This window comes from Mesoplodon mirus (assembly GCF_964341445.2).
Source record: "Mesoplodon mirus genome assembly, chromosome: 7".
Taxonomy (NCBI): Eukaryota; Metazoa; Chordata; class Mammalia; order Artiodactyla; family Ziphiidae; genus Mesoplodon; species Mesoplodon mirus.
In genome coordinates this window covers 99,287,871-99,307,232 of record NC_138983.1, presented here as the reverse complement: position 1 = coordinate 99,307,232, position 19,362 = coordinate 99,287,871, and the positions used below count along the sequence as shown (strand labels likewise).

General features: G+C 50.0%; 2 protein-coding genes across 2 annotated transcripts; both read right to left on the bottom strand.

Annotated features, from left to right (window-relative positions):
- Positions 1-4,753: 4,753 nt before the first annotated feature.
- Positions 4,754-10,002, bottom strand: LOC309807234 (uncharacterized protein). The gene is made up of 2 exons (XM_082626581.1): positions 9,780-10,002; positions 4,754-5,271 (listed from the first exon to the last, which is right to left on the bottom strand). Exons 1-2 carry the CDS (start codon positions 9,883-9,885, stop codon positions 4,805-4,807), a joined length of 573 nt encoding a protein of 190 aa, XP_082482707.1. The 5' UTR covers positions 9,886-10,002; the 3' UTR covers positions 4,754-4,804.
- Positions 10,003-10,209: 207 nt separating this feature from the next.
- On the bottom strand, positions 10,210-15,488 carry LOC309808902 (BCL-6 corepressor-like). Its single transcript, XM_082629473.1, has 6 exons — positions 15,111-15,488; positions 13,954-14,082; positions 12,027-12,433; positions 11,312-11,365; positions 10,654-10,840; positions 10,210-10,292 (listed from the first exon to the last, which is right to left on the bottom strand). Exons 1-6 carry the CDS (start codon positions 15,253-15,255, stop codon positions 10,267-10,269), a joined length of 948 nt encoding a protein of 315 aa, XP_082485599.1. The 5' UTR covers positions 15,256-15,488; the 3' UTR covers positions 10,210-10,266.
- Positions 15,489-19,362: the final 3,874 nt, after the last annotated feature.

Genomic DNA, 19,362 nt, shown 5'->3' with positions numbered 1-19,362 from the left:
GACTTTTGGCCACGGGCTGTCCTAACTCAACCACGTTGATCCCACTATTTACACAGTGCTTCTCATTTCCCCAGACGAGGACATCTTCTGTCACCCACAGGAACCCAGGAGCTACCAGGAAAGGAAGGTAGTACTATCCTCATTCAACACTTGGAAACTGAGGCCCAGAGATATTAAACCCCAAGTTCAATTAACATGAAGTACTAGACCTATAACTCAGGTCTTTGGTACCTGGTCAGCTGGGAAGATTCAAAAGGCCCAAGAGGGCCCCAGTTAGAGGGGTGCAATCCAGCTGTGACGAGCATCCCACAGGCCTTCTCTGTTGGGGGTCAAGTGGGCTAACTACACTCTCCTAATTAGGAGGGTGATGGCCTCTAAATGGATGGCAACCGTCGCCACCAACACTTTCTCTAACTGAAAGGTGAAGAGGCGGGGCGAGTCTGTCGACGCAACACATTCCTTGGTTTATTTTCTCCGCTAGAAATAAATGGGAGTGTCTGAAGGGCAGCCCAGCCATTCCCGAGCAAAGTCAAACTGCTTTTGTCGGACAGCTCTCTGTTCAGTGGCTATAAGGCAAATGCCATTACACGCAAAATGTAACCATAAAGGCCATAAGCCCGACGTTGTTAATTAATTAAATGCCTCATTAACTTTTTAAAAAACATGACTTATTCAATTCATAGAAAATTTAACCATCACCGCTAAAGGCACAAGCATGTGGTTGCACACTGGCGTTTCAGCCTAAGAAATAGAAGCCTTTTTCCCAGGAGGGAAAGGTTTGAGGTCTTTGGCCACGCAAGTGATCTATTTAATGCAGATCTGAAGCCAGAGTGTGTTTCTAAACTTCCAGAACCACATTATCATGACATAAAGCTCAGACAGCCTTTATACTGCACATGGTATCTTTGGTTAAGCAGAAGAAAATAACAAACAATGCTGAAGACAAAGCTTCAGGAAAACCCTCCCAAACCACACCCTTATGTGGTTAAGCAAACTGTCCTTCAATTTTAAAAGGTTTAAGCTGCCACATCTCCCAACTGGGCCATCATCCCAACATTTAAAATTCTGCCCAGAGAAATCCCAGAAAGTTGGATTCAAAGTTGAAAGCGTTCATCTACTTGTCACAATGTTCAGCATCAACACTAGTGATGTGTGGAATCTACATATTGAAATTTACATTTGAAGAAAAAAACGAATCCGACCGTAAACATTCCCAAGGCTTCCTGTGCAATCAAAGGCCAGGTAGCCTAAAAAAGTATGGATCAAGTGCCCCTTGGTCCAGGCCTCAGAGCCACCAAACCAAAATGGAAACTGTCTTAGAGGACCAACGAGGGTCTTTTGACGTCTCTGGTCCCAAAGAGAGGCTGCTGGAAATGATGCCAAGTTCACAAGTGGGGCTCGGAGCCCCGCCCTCCACGGCGGGTGCAGCAGCACCCCGCCACCCCCATCTCCAGCATTTGCTGGAAGCGGGAGTCTACTTTCTCAACCCTAACCCAAAAGTTGGGGTTAGGGGTCTCCCCCTCACCTCCAGCGTTTGCCGGAAGCAAGGAGACTATTTTCTCAACGACGGGGGGTCTAGCTCAACACTATGTGCAACATCTGCTCTGTCCTCCTAGACGCCCGCTCTCAGCTCTTGGGAAACCAACTGGGTGCTCCTTGGACTTCACCTGCAAGTAACTGCGCTAACTACCACAAAGTGCTCTCTAGCTAATGGAGAGGTCTCCAAGAGACGTGTAGATATACACAAGAGCACATTCAACCCACAACAACAACAAAACACCCCCAAACTAAGCATAGCCCTAGTGCTTCCAACTTCCCACCCACAGTCAGGCCTTAGGGCCAAGGCAGGCACACTTCCAAGGGCTCACGGCACTATGGACCGGGGTGGGGGGACACGACGGGAGACGGGGGACAGGGGCACAGAGCTGGCTGAGGGTGTGGGCGCCAGGGCTCCGGGCCAGCCTGGGTCCTGCCACCCCAGTGCTCAGCCACACCTCCACGCTCAGCCTGCTCAACCGCGTTTTACTGTCACCATTCAACTCCCAGAGGGCTGATGCCAGCACAGAAAAATGCCTTTGCCCTGTGGGCTATTACATCACAATTGCTACTGACGAGTATGGTGGGGGAACTGCACAGGGCATGGAGAGGCATCTGTCTCACAGAGGTTTTGAACTGTAAAAAGGGCAATTCCAGTGTGAGCCAGTCTTGCTGAGGAGCGTGGTGGGCTGTGGAGCACTGCTGGATTGCTACCTGTACGGGGATCAGCTAACCCCTCTGAGGCTCAGTTTCCTCATCCGAGAGTGGGCTAGTACTCGTTACTCCCAAGTGAAGATGTTAACAGGGTGAAAGGAGTTACTACAGATCACACGGGCTTAGGCAGATATCAGCTCTCTTTCTATGTTGCTCTAGCAATAGAGGCTGTCACTGTCATCAGCCGTGCTGGGTTGGGATACAGCAGTGTGGACAGGGAGTTTTGTGCAAGGCTCAACCCCTGCTCCCCGCCCATCAGCCCTCGGCTCCCGTGCCCTCTCAGAAAGAGACTGCTCAGGTCTGCCCCACTCCCACCCCTACTCTGCACAGACACGTCCCACCCGCTACCCCACAGGGGCATCACTCTGCCCCAAACAGCACAACTTAGTAGAGCTAATAACTACTCTCCTTCTTGCTATTCAGAATCCAAAAGGGCTCATTAAAATTCCCCTGGTTGCCAAGCCCTGGGTTAGGTCAGATTTTGTATCAGAGATAAGTGAGCCGGACTGGCCTAAGCAGCCTACCTGCCTGAACGGGAATGGAACATCAGAGAGGCCTGCCTTTCTTTTCACACCACGACTGAACAAGCCACCAAAGAGCCCGCAGTGTGAGCAGGGCCAACGCAAACACCCTGCTGGAACACCCAGCCCAGCCCGCCACGTGGAGGGGGCTGGGCTCTGAGACCCGCCCCCCATCCCCAGCCAGTGTGTCCCCCACCCAAGGAGCAGCAGCCGGCGGATCCTAATCCGGGGCACCCACAAGGATGCTCACCTCGTAGCCAAGCCGGAAGGCCTGCTGTAGGAGGGTCTCGCCTGCGTTCTTATTGACAATAAGTCTCCGCGCTTCCGGTGGCATCGGGCGGGACTGGGTGGTCTCTGGAGGGGAGCTTGAGCATGTCAGCTGCGAGGCCTGGGAAGCTGGTAACAATTGCTGCAAACGGTCCAAGGGCTTCTGGTCCTGCTTGGCCAGCGAAAGATCATAGTCGGAACTGGGCTCAGGCCGCTTTCAAAATCTCCGGACGGTCACCTGTCACGAAACCAGGCAGCGCACACATTTCAGGCTGTCCTTCCACCACCCGCCTGGTTCGCCTCCTCCCTGAGTTACAAACCTGAGTGGAGGAAAGCACTTTTCCTCCTCTCTGTCTGGGGGAGGCGGGGCGCGAGGAAGGGGTTGCATTTTTACTCGCTGGAGACTTCACCACCACCCAGCAGACAGGTCCCCTAGGAAGGGGCAGGGACGTTTTGGGGGGAGGGGTTCAGGAAAAGGAAAGCTTTGTCCCCAGAAGCAGAGAAGTAGGCAGGCGGGATGTGCCTGCATAGGGCCAGGGGGCAGGGGAGAGCCAGGGGCAAGAGGTACCTTGCCATCCGCATTGTCCACCTAGGAGTCCCCTGGCAGCGGCAAGCCCCGCCTGGGCTCCTGAGGGATCAAATGCTTGGTTTTGCACGGTCGCTTCCCGGATGGTTTCTCGCTGTTGTCGGTGTATTTCTGCGGAAGGGGCGAAGGCTGCCAATCCATTTCTCCGTCCGTGCACAGCACATCTGTCAGGGGGAGAAGCAGCGGGCGTTACACAGTTGTAGCCGGTGAGGAAAGAAAAGCCCATTGTTAGCACTGATCGTTGGAGCAGATTCAGTTTTTAAAGATATACCAATTATGTTTTCAAAGCACTAATATTTTAATCATCCCACATTCAACCGGCAAATAGGCTAACCCACGAAACGCCAAATGGCAAGTCGCTTCAAAGGGCCGCAAGAGAGGGCAGAAGTCAGCCCTTCGTGCGCTCCCGTCCCCACCCATGGGGGGCCTGGGTGCTCGGGACAGGGCGACTGGGGACAGCCTGAGGCTGGAATGAGGGCACTGACAAGCGCCCGGGGTCACCCAAGACTTCCCTTCCTGCCCAGCCGCGGGCTGGGTGATGAGGAGCAGCCCAGGAAGTCGAGCTCCCGCCTCACTGTCCATTCCATAAGGAAGTGTGCAGGCTGAAAGGACCTCATGAAGAAAACTCCCCGCTCGCCACACGCTACTCTTGTCAACTTGGATGGCGCTCAGGTCCCCTCCAGGGCCGTTTCCCACAGAGGGCGGGTGATCCACCCTCCAGGAGCGCCCCCCGTCCCGTGCGTATCTTGTTCATTGTCACTGCATTTAAGGGACTCCTCCAACCAGCTGCTGTTGCTTTTGGCCTCTGCCCTTTTCCTGCCAGGTTTCTCTTTGGAGATGCTATTGCCCTGGGGGGTGACCGCAGGCTGAACCGCCTGGGTCACTTCCTTCCTGCCCTGCCGGCCAGGTTTGCTCTCTGCTCCCCCCGTTCTCTAAGGTGCAGCAAGCGGCGCTGCTTTCTGGGATGGAGCCCTGTTAAATCAATGCACACCTCAGGTTGGTCAGCTCACTATAATGTGGCTCTTCTAAGTGGTTAGAGGAACTGTCTATCACTTCACTCTCAGGCCAGTCAGCTAATGGAGAAATAACTACAAATTAATGAAGAAGCCCCCCAGGGCGGGGGGGGGGAACAAACTGTCTTACACATCACTAACAGGGGTGGGGGAGGGGACGGGTGTGGTCACTGTGTTGGCTGGAACTTGTCACCAAGTCTCGGGAGGGGGCCTATTTGCCTTTGGCCACCTTTGGGCTCCAGCCCCGGCACCTGGCTTTGGGGGGGTGGGGGGTGGGGAGGTGTGAGTGGCTCCCCCCAGGGCTCCAGGGTGGGACTGGAACTTTCCACTGCTCCGCTCCAGGACTTCCGTAGGGTGCCCTGCGGGCCCGAAGCCAAACCGAGCTCACCTCTGGAGACCCGTCTCCGCTTGGCTTTCAGCAGAGAGTCCTCCGGGAGCACAGTGGTCTCAGTGTGGTTCCTATTGCCAGACACCTTGCGCTTTCTGTTCAGCCGGAGGGTGGGGCTGCGTGACGCGTCCGGGGCCGCCTGGTCGGCGGGGGACTCTCTGGGGGGCTCCGTGTCCATGTCCTCAGGAAGATCACTGTCTTCTGGGGCTTCAAAGCGGTCAGCTTTGCTTCCATCATAACACTCCCCTAGGGGAGGGGAGACAACCCGGAAAGGAGGGAACAAAGGTCACCAGGAGCAGGCAGGACCCCCATGCCCAAGGCAATCTGCTACCAACAGACCGCCCCCCTTTGGAGACCAGGGGCCTCACGCGCCGGAAGCACAAAACCCTCAGAAAGACGTCCCGAAGGAAGGACAGCTGAACACAACCAGCAAAGAAAGCAGAAAATGAGGCGCGTAGCCCACTCACAATCCATCCTTCAAGGGTCAAGGTGAGGCATCTACACCATCCGTCTATAGGCATGTGAGATCACTCCCTAACTGCTTAACTCTCCAAGGTGGCTTACTTTTAAAGGGGGGGGTGAGTGACCTCACAGTAAGATCCAACCAATCAGGGCAGAGCTACAAATGACTATGGAAACAGCTGCTAGTAAACAAAAAAGGCTGATGTCATCAAGAGACCAAATAGCCCCCAACTGCCATCTACACAGACATAGCACCAATGTTCACTTGGGTCAGCAGGGGCGAGGGTGAAGCAAAAGGGTAGGGAAAGAATGGTGGGAGGCTGGGAAGCTGGGGAGACCAAGGCAAGAGGAGCCTGGCAAAGGGAAAGGAAAGGCTTCCTGGTGCACACACAAGGGTCAACGGCAATTTCAAAGAACTCAACCAGATTGCTACAAGTCCGTCTGTCCTCTTTCCACACCCGTGGGGGGAAAAGCATTTCACTGCCATCGAGGGGCTGCTCCTATTTCCTGTCTAGGAAGAAGGCCCTCAGTGACACCAGTCACCCACCTGGCACGTCTCCACGCCTTCCTTCCCAGGCAACAAGCATCTAAGGACATTTCAAAGACAAGACTCCAACCCCCTTCATGGGGGTGGGGTGGGGGGGGGTGCGGCGGGCAGGGCTGAACTGCTCACACCTCAGCTCCGCCTGTGTTGCTCCTGGCCCCTCTGCTCAATCTAGCATCCACTTGGGGCTTTTCCTCCAATCAGCCCAGCCTAACATCACTCCTCACTTTTGCTCTAGCCAAAGAAACCGTTCAACTGCTTTGCTAGTCACATTGTTTCTAACACACAAATAATTCCATAATGATCACTGTGCTGTTAAAGAGTTCCCCGAAGATGACCCTGTGTCCATCACCGGCCGGGGGTGGGGGTGGGTGTATGAGTTTGGTATTTCGTTAACACCTGAGCTAAGCTCCCACAGCCCGTTTTTCTAGATGAAATCATGGACACACCCCTCACATGCTGCTCGCATTTCTCCTCCTCTCCCTAGACCACTTCAAGTATCACTCCCACTTCTGCCCAGCCGGCTGGTCCCCTGATCAGCCTCTCTTGGGGGCATTCCCAGCATTTAATGGCAGCCAGTTGTGGGGATGAACCTCACCCTGGCCTGGGCTAGCCTGACCTGTGTTCTCAATGGTGGAACACACTTAGCTTTTCTCCAAGGGTATCCCAAGGTGGGGCAGATCCCCATCTACTCTTGCCGGAATGGTGGGATCACCCCAACCGCGAGGGTCTCCTGCCCCAAACTCCTGGCCTGTGCTTACGGGTGATGCAGCCCAGGCTACCGCAGGCCCGGTGAAGACGGCGTGCTGCAACTCTCACTCCGGCTGCTCTGTGACCCTCTTAAACACTCGGGCAGGAATGGCGCCGCTTTACAACTCGGCCCCCCTTCACTTGTAAAGTGGGAATGTTACTGCTAGCCTCCCTCCAGGGTGGGCTTCATAATCACGGGCCGGGCTCAGCACAGAGAAAGGCTGGAAAAATCCCTTTAACCAAAAGATGCCAAGACTTTCAGACCAGCCTGAATCTCAGGCCTGAAATGTAGGAAATTTTAAGAGGTGAGCCCTGCTGGTTACACCATTGGACTTCTCGGGTCCAATCTGGTCCAATCAGCCTTCCCTAAAAGCTCCGTGGGAGGGGATCCATGAAGGAATGGAAGGGCTGCCTTAAGAACCCCCATGTCCAATTTGAAAGTTTCTTTTTCCAAACTAGGTCCATCCACCCTTCCCCCAACCCCGGAGCCTTTTAGGGCAAAGATCTCAATTCCCCTCAGCTAAGGCCCCCCAAGACCTTACGCTAGTGTGACCTTACCCAGGCCACTAATAACCCTGAAGGACACCCACCCCGACTGCCCAAGATGCCCATGGCCACCAGCTATGGGGTAGAGGCTCCGTGTCACTTGGAGCTTCTCAAAGACTGTTCTAACCACGACCCACAGGAGGATGACCCTTGAGGGCAAAGGAGATGGGGAGATAAATAGATACACGGGGATCCTAACCATCAGGCTTTGCCATCATTGCTACTTTTGGCCCTTCTAAAAGTGGGAAGCCATGTGCCCTTCGTCACCCAGTCTAAGCAAGATGTGAACGTGGTCCCTGCAGCATGGTCCTATGACTCACAGCACATATATCCCAAATTCATTATGGTTGTACCATAGCATCACCTCACAGAAGCATCACCACAGCAACATTTACAAGTCACTGTGGCAGCAAAGCACCCTCACCACTGTTGAGCCATGCCCAGTGAGGCCTAAACGAGGTGAGAGGGTTCTGAGTCGCTGGAAGGCTCCCCAGGATTAAAATCCCCTTCTCTGTAGCTTAACTATAGCACCTCCAGTCAGGGCTAACCTTGTTCAAAGTTACACCCGCTACAGAAGGAGTGCAGGGGATCTCTGTTCCAAAGTAGTTTACAAACGTGCAGGTGCTCAGCTGGAAGAGAAGTTCCCTGAGCAAAGAAGTTTCATGAAGCCCCTCGACTGAGGCTTCCTCCAGCTCCTGGCCAGGCACTGCCACTGAGCAGGTCCTAGGTCTGTCCCAGCCAAGTGGTTGGCAAGGGAGATGGTTACTCCAAGTTTGAGAAGGAAGGGACCAATGCCTCCTTGCCCCGCCCCATCTTCAAATGCCACTGAGGGTTCCTAGTGATGAACTTCCAAGTCTGAGGAACCTCCAAACTCATTTGGTGAACTTCCAAAATAAAAATTTCACTCAGCCACCCATGTGATCATAAAGAATAAATGAGTATCTCAGCCACTGTGTTTTCAAGTTAATTTCTTTTTTAAACAAGCCCCTAGCAACAAGATGCACCCGCACCAGGACAACCAGGGCCACGCAAACAGCACCCACCACCTTGGAAGCTCCTGGTCCCTCCATGGGTAGGGGCTGCCTCAGAAGGGGGAAGGCATCTTGAAGGCATCCTGGACCCTCTCTGTGACCCCTGCCCGCCCCAAATCCCCGCCCCAGCTCCCATGTGCTCACAGCTCGGCTCTCGGCCACACCGACACCCATGAGAAGGACCTGAGCCCGTATCAGCTCAAGACATGATGGCCCAAGAACAAGAAGGCCCGTTCATATCCAGCCGAATGGAATGAACACCTGCTGTGCCTTGGATGTGGAGGCCGTGGTAAGAACAGTGGCCCCTTCAGGTGACCTTTCCTGACCAGCTATTTACAAACCCCACGTCTCTACAAGATAGAGGGTGGATGGGGAACCCACCTCCGTTGCCCCAACCTTTCAAACGGAGCCCCTCACCTTCCCCACCCCTTCTCCTGCCCTCCCATGGTGGCGATTCATGGCTCACTGGGCCATGTCCCGGGTGCTCCAGGAAGAGACCCGTCGGTCGGTCTGAAATTGGAGGCAGGCGGTGGGGGGAGGGGGCTTTCGGAATCATCTGGGGCTCAGGCCCTGCTCCCCATCAGCCACACCGAGTTCTCGTCTCCAAGCTCAGCAGGAAAGACTGGGAAGGACGCACACAAACGTCTCTGGGAAGAAGGGCGGGTGAGGCCACTGAGACGTGAAGGGCAGCGGCCACCCTGGGTTTGGCCACGTTGCTGGAGAAAAGGGCGAGAAGACTCGAGGCAGGTTAACTGCCCACTCCCTTCCTCCAGCCTCCCTCACCGTCCACCCAGAACAGGCAGGTCCCCTCCTCAGAAAAGTGCATCCCCGTGAACTTGGCCTTGCCCACTTTTACCACGTCTCTCTGAGAAACTTCCCCAAGAGCTGAGTTATGAGGCCACTCAGGAGAGTAAGGGCTGCGTGTCAGCTGTGAGCACAGGCAAGGAGGGAGGCCTTCTTGCTGCTTCACTCCAGGGTGGCCTGGACCCTCCGTTTTTCATTCCAATCCCGAGGGGGAGGAGCTCGGAATCGTCTACTCCAGGCACATCAAGAGCCCCATCCCTCGGGTAAGGCCGCCACTGACTAGCCCCAGAAATCCCCTTCTACGGGAGCCACGTAGGACAAACCGGTCCCGGTGTGGCTTACCCAGAACCCTGGCCACAGGCCTTTGTCTGACCCCAAAGATGAGCTGGGGCAGGGCAGTGCTCCAAGCAGCACAGAGAAGCACACGCTGTTGCTGACCACAATTTTCCCGAACTGCATCAGGCACCCACGACCTAAGCATGCGGGCGAACGCCGACCCTACGACTGGGTCCAAGGGCCTGGGCCTCCCAAACGTGCCCACCACCCCCAACTGTCCCGTCTCAGGAGGATTTCACGCCCACCCTGTCCTCGACGTTCACCTAGGTGCCCTCACTCACCATCACCGGTGAGGTTTCTGGGGTCCGGAGCAGGCTGCAGGCCACAGGCCACAAGCACGCACACTGAAGAAAGCGGGAGAAAGACCTCCACTTGCTGCCAACACATCTCATTAGCCCAGGAAGTCTCGAGGGCAAAGCCCGAAGTCAACCCCAGTGGGGGAGCAGCTGATGGGACCGCAGAGTGTGACTCGAGGCAAACACTAGCTTTCTCTCCAATTTGGCCTCCAAAACAGAATACACCCCGTCTGGTAGGAAGAACGCCCTCGTTGATCCCACGCCCTTGGAGCGTGCTGTCAACTCCTAATGACTGCAAACAAGCCTGCCACAGAAAATAATTATGCTCATCTTTCTGGTGCCTTCATCAGCCCTCATCTCATTTGAACGAAACCTCTGCCTTTGGAGGGAGAATCCGAGTACTCTCCACTCCCTCCCATAGGAGACTGTCACTCTGGAGGGTCTGGCTCTGGCTGCAAGTGTCATTCCACTGCTACCAAAAACCCGTATCCGTACCTGCTACAAAACAGAACACATACCTGCTACGCTGGAGGTCTTGCACCGCCATTCCTCTGCTCTACTGTATCAGACTATTACTAACTACAGGACTAGCATTGCTCCGGAAAAAGGAGATGCGTGCCAGGAAACAACATTTCATAGGTGCTTCACTCCTGGATGCCGCAACGCTCAAAAGGACAACCAGCCTTGCAATCCACAGCTGGGAAGGGTGGCCAGAGCAGCCCGTTCTCCGAACAGCCAGCACCCAGACGCTGGGCCGTCGGAAGCGTATTGTTTCCTCTCACCTCCCTCGGCACTGGGAGAGGAACCGCCCCGTTCCCACCGACATGGTACCACACGCGAGCCGCCTGGGTTCACTTACATCTCTCACTGTCGTTCTGGTCGGCAATGGCCTCCTCCAGGGCGACCGACTTTGGCTTTTTGTCCTGACTTCCTTTCAGCCTTTCCCAGTCAGCGGGGCTGAATTTGCGCACCTCGGAGTCTTTGGTCGTCGGGTGGCCACCTTCTCGCTCTTTCATCTCCAACTCTGAGAAGCGCATCACTGCACGCTACAAAGAGAACGGAGATGGAAAAAAGACACACCTTACCACCAAAGCTATTTCACTGCCCTTACCTTAAAGGAAAGTATCTGCAAAGAAAAGTTTGCCCAAAACCAACCACAATTTATGATACAACTGAGATATTTTAAAATTGAACGATAAAAACGTAAGAGTGTCTATGTGTAACTAGTCACACACTCTTTATTCGTAAAGCCGTATGTATGTAGAGATATATGTGGTGTGTATGTATAGCCATACATACACTGTGGCATACAGACAGACATTCTCTTTCGAAGGTAAATAAAACAAAACAAAAATACAATGCAAAGAAAGCGAAACAAAAACACAACAGAAAAGAAAACAAATGCACAATGAATAAAGACGACCATGGCCCACAAACTTCCCTTTGTATATTTGGAAATGAAATTTAACTCAAAAGGTTTATGGAAGATTCTAGTAATAAAAATTTGAAGAACTGACCTCACAGTAAGCAGCGGGTAGACATAAAATACTGTCCTCTTGTAATCCTTCCATCTATGTAATTAAAATGGGCACTCAATGGATCATTTAGATAACTTCATCCATTTTTATAAGCATGAACCAATTTTTTTCTTAACATTGCAAAACAATTTGGCTTTATTTGTCTTTTAATTAAAAGTAAAATACCTTAAGGAAATTCCTATACAACATCTATCATTCACTAGCAAGTTAAATACATACTCTATCCCTTTAAGCAAGGTTTGTGTTTTTGTTTTTTTTTGTTTGTTTGTTTTTTTGGTGGAAAAACAAAATTGCACGAATCTCACAGACATGCGGCCGCTACACACCTCCACCAAGTATCACGTAAGGCATTCTGAGCAGCGCTTTTAGGTATATTTGTTAACGTACAGTAACGGCAGAGAAATCAAAGCGACTGATAGGTAAACGTCACGCAGTCTTTTAGATATCCTTCGCAATAATTAAAACTTCCGTTATCAGCATTCGAGTGGAGTTCACTTAAAATCTACAGAATAACTTCAAGTATCCACTTACGTCCCCTTACTGGACACATTTCAAACATTTAAATTATCCTAAGCTTCATTAACCAAATCAGCCCGGTGTCCTGCCCTATCATACCCCCGGCCCCCTCCTCTTCACACATTAAAAAAACCTGACAACTGCTCAGGCTCCTGAAATTCGGGTGGCGGGGGCTCACCTGCAATGCCCGCTGCTCCCGGCCGAGCTGACTGGAGTCTGCGTACAGTCCGGTAGCGACACACTTGAACCGGGCACCCACGTAACCAGCGGAGTTTGCGATTCTCTTTGCCAGCTTAGATGGCTTTGGTTTCAGAACTTTGCCATCGGTTGATCCTGCCTCGTCAGCTCCGTCTTTGGTGTAGGTGGGGGTGACGTCCACACTCGGTGGGGCACTGCCCATGCAAAATGGTCTGGGATCCTCTTGGGTTTTCCCGAAAGTGACCGCAGAGCCGTCGCTCCCCAGGGTCGGCTCCAGGAATGGAGTCGAGACCGGCGTCGCCAGGTTCTCCTTGTTGGTTACCGCTGGAACCTTCTCCTTGCTTAAGCCGGAAACTGGCTGGCCCGGAGCCTGTTTGAAAGTATAGGCTTCGTGGAAGTCACTGATGCGCCCCGACTCCTCTCTCAGGGCAATGAAATCCCGCTGTGGCTGTAGGGCCACATTTTACTTTTTTATTTTTAATATATGTTCACATGTTTCCATAAAGGATCCAAGGTGCCCCATAACGTAAGGACACACAATATTAGCTTTAAAAAAACATGAAAAAAAAAAAAAAGGGAAATCATGATCCTGGAAATGGGTTGTATCCTTTTAAGGGGTGAGAATAACAGAATGAGTGAGCCAAAGATTTGGGAAAGGATCTGACATTTCCAAATGTCCAAATCTTAAAATTGCACCAAGTGGGAATGTAGCTGTGGCAGTATTAACCTGAGAGAGCTCTATGATCGTTGTCTTGACTCATCACTTGCTTGCAAGGTTATAAATGACAGGGTAAGTGAAGGAGGGCAAGTAGACAGATAAGAGTCATTTCCTCATTCTCAAAAGAAGGGGCATCACCTAGGGAAGGGGACTCCAAAATCCTACAGGAATCATCTGGATATACTAAATTTTCTAGGTGGCAAAAGTATCTCATTTGACCCTAGCAGCCAGATGGAACTTAGAAAAGTAGTGAAAAGCTACTCAACTGAATGCACGTCATATGACTACGAGCACGTCAGTGAAAAGTTCAAGGGAAGATGCTGTGGAAGAGCAGTTCACCTTGTGGTTGAGCGTCCTCAGAACGTGCAGTGGGAGGTGCAGTATCTGCTCTGTCTCACAGGGACCCTCCAACCTCTAAACGCATCTTTCCTGGGAAGCTGAATTCAAAAAGTCAATTTAAAAACAAGATAGGGCTTCCCTGGTGGTGCAGTGGTTGAGAGTCCGCCTGCCGATGCAGGGGACACGGGTTCGTGCCCCGGTCCGGGAAGATCCCACATGCCGCGGAGCGGCTGGGCCCGTGAGCCATGGCCACCGAGCCTGCACGTCCAGAGCCTGTGCTCCGCAATGGGAGAGGCCACAACAGTGAGAGGCCCGCGTACCACAAAAAATTAATTAATTAATTAATTAATTTTAAAAAGATAAAAGTCTCTAATAGAGAAATTTTATCAGAGCCTAGTATTAACAGCTGTAGAGCCACAAGTTTCCCACGATACAGCCTTAGCAGAGGCTGTTAAGGCAGTGACAGAAAATTTGTACCGAGGGAAGTAGCAGAAGAGTTTGCCTACAATTCACGAAAAGGATCCCTGCACTTGGCCTGAAGGAAATCAGCAAAATTTGTAACAGCTTGTGTATTTGTATGCGGGATTGAGAATGAATTTAATTTTTTAATTTCTCTGAATTATCACATAAGATTCAGAAGATGCTCTCTCTGCCTAGAAGCCACCCCACTGGGATAACTATGCCTACGGAGTTCCTTTGCCTATGACTCCGACTTGCTAACAGACTGGCAGCCTGGCCCCAGGGCCTGGTCGCTGCTCCCAGTGCAATGGTGGATATGGTGTCAATGCTTGCAAAATCAAAGCCCCTTACATCCTCTCCATGCCTCGGTCCCACCCCCCACCCCACTCACCATTGATGTTCAGGAAGGGGAAGGTGTCCTGGATGGGAACGTGGTGCTGTGACTGGTCCAGCTCATCTTCCTCATCTTCTTCATCCACATCATTATCTTTCTCATCCCAAGGAGCAGATCCAGTGGATCCTACCCGAGAAACACACACACACACACACAAAGGTCAAAAGTGAGGCGCTCACGTTGCACTGTCGTCCCTGCAGCTGACCCACTGTTCAAGCTAGGCACTGCCAACACAGAGGTTCCTTGGGTTCAGTGTGCACCCTCAATGCCAAAGAGTGGGAACCAAGGGTGTTCACCCCACTCCCAGCTCCTCCTACGGAGCCCCAGTGCAAGCTCTCATCCCCTCCCCTATCCAGGAGCTGCAGACCCTACTCCCTTCTCCTAGAAATCTTTTAATTCCTACTCTAAACCCCTTTCTACACATTCGCATCCCTTCTAAGGACCCAAGGAGCACAGCTTCTCTCCTTTATAAGCTTACTGTGAAGACAGACCCTTCCCTCATGGCAGAGCCTCACTAGATTCACTGGAGGTCAAGTCTAAATTATCTGGCTCTTAGTCGGAACTGGCTAAACATTGAGTAAATATAGGGATCAGGTGGTATTCTCCTAGGAAAAATACCATACAAATTAAATGATCACTTACCCATCATTTATAAAGAGCACTTAATAGCCTTCATGATGTCATGGCAATTGATTCTTAGAACAGCCTTTGAAATACGCAGGAAAGATGAGAACCCAGATTTTATAGTGCAAAAAGCTGAGGCTCAAAACGTTGAATGACTTGTTTCAATGTCCCACAAGTAGTGAAATGGAAAGACCGAGGTTTATAACTCAGACCTTCTAAGTTTTAAGCCCTCCTTCTTCTAAACTACCTGGCCTCTCTTCTCAGTGTTGAGTCCCAAGAGAAGTTATTTTTTATAGAACTCAATACCCCCTCTTCTTTCTAATGCTTTACTGTTCCACTGGGTGGGCAGGAAGACTGTGCTGAGTTTATATCTTTTGTTCTCTGGGTTCTTTCTAGGGACAGCATTTCTTGCTTTATTTACCAGTCTTCAACTTTGTAAGCGAGGCGACTTTCAAGTCGACTATCGCTTTAAGGGTCCAGCCCAGAACCTGGCACACTGTCCACCTTCTCCCCAGCAGCTGGGGCCTCACCTGGGTTAATGATAGAGCCCTGGGGCTGGGGGATGTCACACACTTGATATATCTTCACTGGGTTCATGGGCACCTCCTTGGTGCCGTCGTACATCAGGTTGAATTCCCTGCTCTTGTTGACGCACAGCGGAGCTGGGCCTTCCATTTAGCTGGGTCGGGGTCGTCCACCCCTTCCTGGTACTTCCCCTGTCTCCACAGCCCAGGCCTGAGGCATAGGAAACTGCAGTGAGTGCCTGCTTGTTGCCCAGAAACACTGGAAAGTGTGCCCGCCCTCCCTCGTACAGACACAGATACACACAGCCCTGCCTGACCGCCCCATCACCCCAACTCCAATTTACAGAGACTGCAGCAGAAAACACCACGCTGGGGACCAGGCAAGGCAGGGCCCGAGAGAAATTAAACCAAATGCAAATACAGTATTTTAAAAAGAGGAGCCTCATCTCAAGTGCTTGTGCCAGCATCATCTGTCAACACTACAATGGCCTTAATGAAGGGTTGAAAATAAAGAAAAATCTGGAACAAGTATACACCAAAATACTAATGGTAACTTTTGGATAGCAAGATTTCAGGTAATTTTGTTTTGTTTTGTTTGCCTTATTTGTTTTTCACATGAATTGCTTATATAATAAGAAGAGAAAGGGAGGTGGCGTATGATATGAAGAATTTAGGCTTGCAGTTCCCTCTCCCTTCAGTCTTTAATCTGATGCACAAATAACTGTTGAAACCAAGTACCTTTAGGAGTAGCAGCCCACAGGAGGGCAGGAAGCACGCTCTGGGGGTTCAGCTGGCCTCAGTGCGAGGCTGAGGGCCTCAAGTCCTAATAAACTCACACCACCTGCCTTTCCCTGCTTCCTCAAACTCCCACATTGGGAACATTTTGCTGGGAACACCAGGGGCTGGTGGCCTGGGCCAAAACCAGTGGGGCCCCGCCTCTCTGGTTTTCAATTTCCAGGTCTAACAGGCATTTATGTGTCTGTTCACGGGATATCAGCCCTCCCCCACTGTTAACGTATCTCAGATGTCTACACTTTCTTCAGGGCTGTGACGTACGTGCTGGTGCAGAAAAGGGGGAGGTCTTTGGCAGAGGACTCAAGATCAAGAGAACAAGATGGACCGGCCAGACTGCTCCCACTTGATGTTAGGAAGATAAGGTGGCCATGTAGTTAGAATTCTGCAGGGGAACATAGCCTATATAGTCTATGGGTTTGCGGATCCACAACTTTTATTTTTTCAGTAATGCCAACCAACCTCATAAGAGACTGACATATAATCCAGAATGCCAGTCTACTCGTTTTCAATGGGGGATAAAGCTGGTCAGTGACCAGCATGGTTAAGTCCAATAACCTGGACATAACCATGTATGATCTCAACCAGTAACTCCTGTATCTGGTTTCTAATGACAATTCCAAGAACATAAGACCCACTCAACATTTAAATCCAAATTTTCAGATGACTCCAAAGCTAAATGGAAATGATTTGATATTGAACTCTAAATTTGCATTATCTAGACTATCTCTTACCCAGTTGGGTAACCCAGAATCGACAGTAAAAGGCTCCTGCTTTCCCAAAAATCACAGGGCATAAAAATGAAAAGCACTGGAAAGGCAAGACCCCCAGTGAATTTGCAAAGCTGCTTTTGTGCCTTTTTCTTTTTGACCTTGAAGCCAGGAGAAATTCTAAAAATACAAATGTATTAATTTTTAAAACTTGACTTTACTGAATATTGTTCAGATCCCCAAGCCTACAAAAATAATTTTATTTTTTAAAAAATGCTCCCTCTTCAGACTATACTACAAAGCTACAGTAATCAAGACAGTGTGGTACTGGCACAAAAACAGAAAGATAGATCAATGGAACAGGATAGAAAGCCCAGAGATAAACCCACGCACATATGGTCAACTTATCTTTGATAAAGGAGGCAGGAATGTACAGTGGAGAAAGGAACGCCTCTTCAATAAGTGGTGCTGGGAAAACTGGACCAGGACATGTAGAAGTATGAGATTAGATCATTCCCTAACACCATACACAAAAATAAGCTCAAAATGGATTAAAGACCTAAATGTAAGGCCAGAAACTATCAAACTCTTAGAGGAAAACATAGGCAGAACACTCTATGACATAAATCACAGCAAGATCCTTTTGGACCCACCTCCTAGAGAAATGGAAATAAAAACAAAGATAAACAAATGGGACCTAATGAAACTTCAAAGCTTTTGCACAGCAAAGGAAACCATAAACAAGACCAAAAGGCAACCCTCAGAATGGGAGAAAATATTTGCAAATGAAGCAACTGACAAAGGATTAATCTCCAAAATTTATAAACAGCTCATGCAGCTCAATAGCAAAAAAACAAACAACCCAATCCAAAAATGGGCAGAAGACTTAAATAGGCATTTCTCCACAGAAGATATACAGACTGCCAACAAACACATGAAAGAATGCTCAACATCATTAATCATTAGAGAAATGCAAATCAAAACTACAATGAGATATCATCTCACACCAATCAGAATGGCCATCATCAAGAAATCTAGAAACAATAAATGCTGGAGAGGGTGTGGAGAAAAGGGAACCCTCTTGCACTGCTGGTGGGAATGTGAATTGGTACAGCCACTATGGAGAACAGTATGGAGGTTCCTTAAAAAACTACAAATAGAACTACCATATGACCCAGCAATCCCACTACTAGGCATATACCCTGAGAAAACCATAATTCAAAAAGAGACATGTACCAAAATGTTCATTGCAGCTCTATTCACAATAGCCCGGAGATGGAAAGAACCTAAGTGTCCATCATCGGATGAATGGATAAAGAAGATGTGGCACATATATACAATAGAATATTACTCAGCCATAAAAAGAAACGAAACTGAGCTATTTGTAATGAGGTGGAGAGACCTAGAGTCTGTCATACGGTGTGAAGTAAGTCAGAAAGAGAAAGACAAATACCGTATGCTAACACATATATATGGAATTAAAAAAAAAAATGTCATGAAGAACCTAGGGGTAAAACGGGAATAAAGACACAGACCTACTTGAGAATGGACTTGAGGATATGGGGAGGGGGAAGGGTAAGCTGTGACAAAGCGAAAGAGAGGCATGGACATGTATACACTACCAAACGTGAGGTAGATAAGATAGTGGGAAGCAGCCGCAGAGCACGGGGAGATCAGCTCGGTGCTTTGTGACTGCCTGGAGGGGTGGGATGGGGAGGGTGGGAGGGAGGGAGATGCATGAGGGAAGGGATTTGGGAACGAATGTATATGTATGACTGATTCACTTTGTTATAAAGCAGAAACTAATAAAAAAAAAATTAAAAAAAAAAAGACACAGACCTACTTGAGAATGGACTTGAGGATGTGGGGAGGGGGAAGGGTAAGCTGTGACAAAGCGAAAGAGAGGCATGGACATGTATACACTACCAAATGTAAGGTAGATAGATAGTGGGAAGCAGCCGCAGAGCACAGGGAGATCAGCTCGGTGCTTTCTGACCGCCTGGAGGGGTGGGATGGGGAGGGTGGGAGGGAGGGAGATGCATGAGGGAAGGGATGTGGGAACAGACGTATATGTATAACTGATTCACTTTGTTATAAAGCAGAAGCTAATAAAAAATAAATAAATAAATAAATAAATAAATAAAACACAAAAAATACAAAAATAAAAATGCTCCCTGCCTCAAAGGAGTTTACAATCCCTTAAAGGAGACAGATGAGTCCACAGATCAGAAATACAGATACTATGTGAACACCAGTAAAACTGCCTAATCCATAAAGAGTCGGGGGGTAGGTATGGTTGGCCAAGTTAATCAGAATTTATGATTCTAGGGCTGAATCTTGAACATGGGTAGAAGTTAACCAGGTGAGAAGCGTGGGTCACGATACTCTAAGCAGAAGAAGCTTTATGGGCAAAGGCAGAGGCTGAAAAGCACAGTGCTTAGGGGACCTACAAGCAGTTCAGCTTGCGTGGAGGCAGCATGAGATCAAAGTCTGGGCTTGTAAGTAGGAACCATGCCAAGGAGTTTGGACCTGATTCTTAGAACACTGAGAACCACTGAGAGATGTAAGCAGGTTGTGATGGGATCAGATGTAAGTTTTAGAAAGAACCCTCTAGCTGCAGGACTGAAAAGGGTTTGAAGGGAGGCAAGGCATGAAGATAACACATAGTCTCTATATAATCCATATAATAGTGTCACTAGGGTCTGAACTAAGGAGGTGGCGGTAGGGATAGAGGATACAGGTAATGAACGAGCCGT

Excerpts from the sequence above, each read along its gene's own strand:
- LOC309807234 (XM_082626581.1), bottom strand. The coding sequence starts at position 9,885 with ATGTGTTGGCAGCAAGTGGAGGTCTTTCTCCCGCTTTCTTCAGTGTGC. Across the intron at positions 5,272-9,779 it reads CAGAAACCTCACCGGTGATG|GGGAGTGTTATGATGGAAGC; the intron begins GTGAGTGAGGGC and ends CCCCTCCCCTAG.
- LOC309808902 (XM_082629473.1), bottom strand. The coding sequence starts at position 15,255 with ATGGAAGGCCCAGCTCCGCTGTGCGTCAACAAGAGCAGGGAATTCAAC. Across the intron at positions 12,434-13,953 it reads CCCCTTCCTGAACATCAATG|CCTATACTTTCAAACAGGCT; the intron begins GTGAGTGGGGTG and ends ACTTCCACGAAG. Across the intron at positions 10,841-11,311 it reads TACCCGCTGCTTACTGTGAG|CGTGCAGTGATGCGCTTCTC; the intron begins GTCAGTTCTTCA and ends TTCTCTTTGTAG.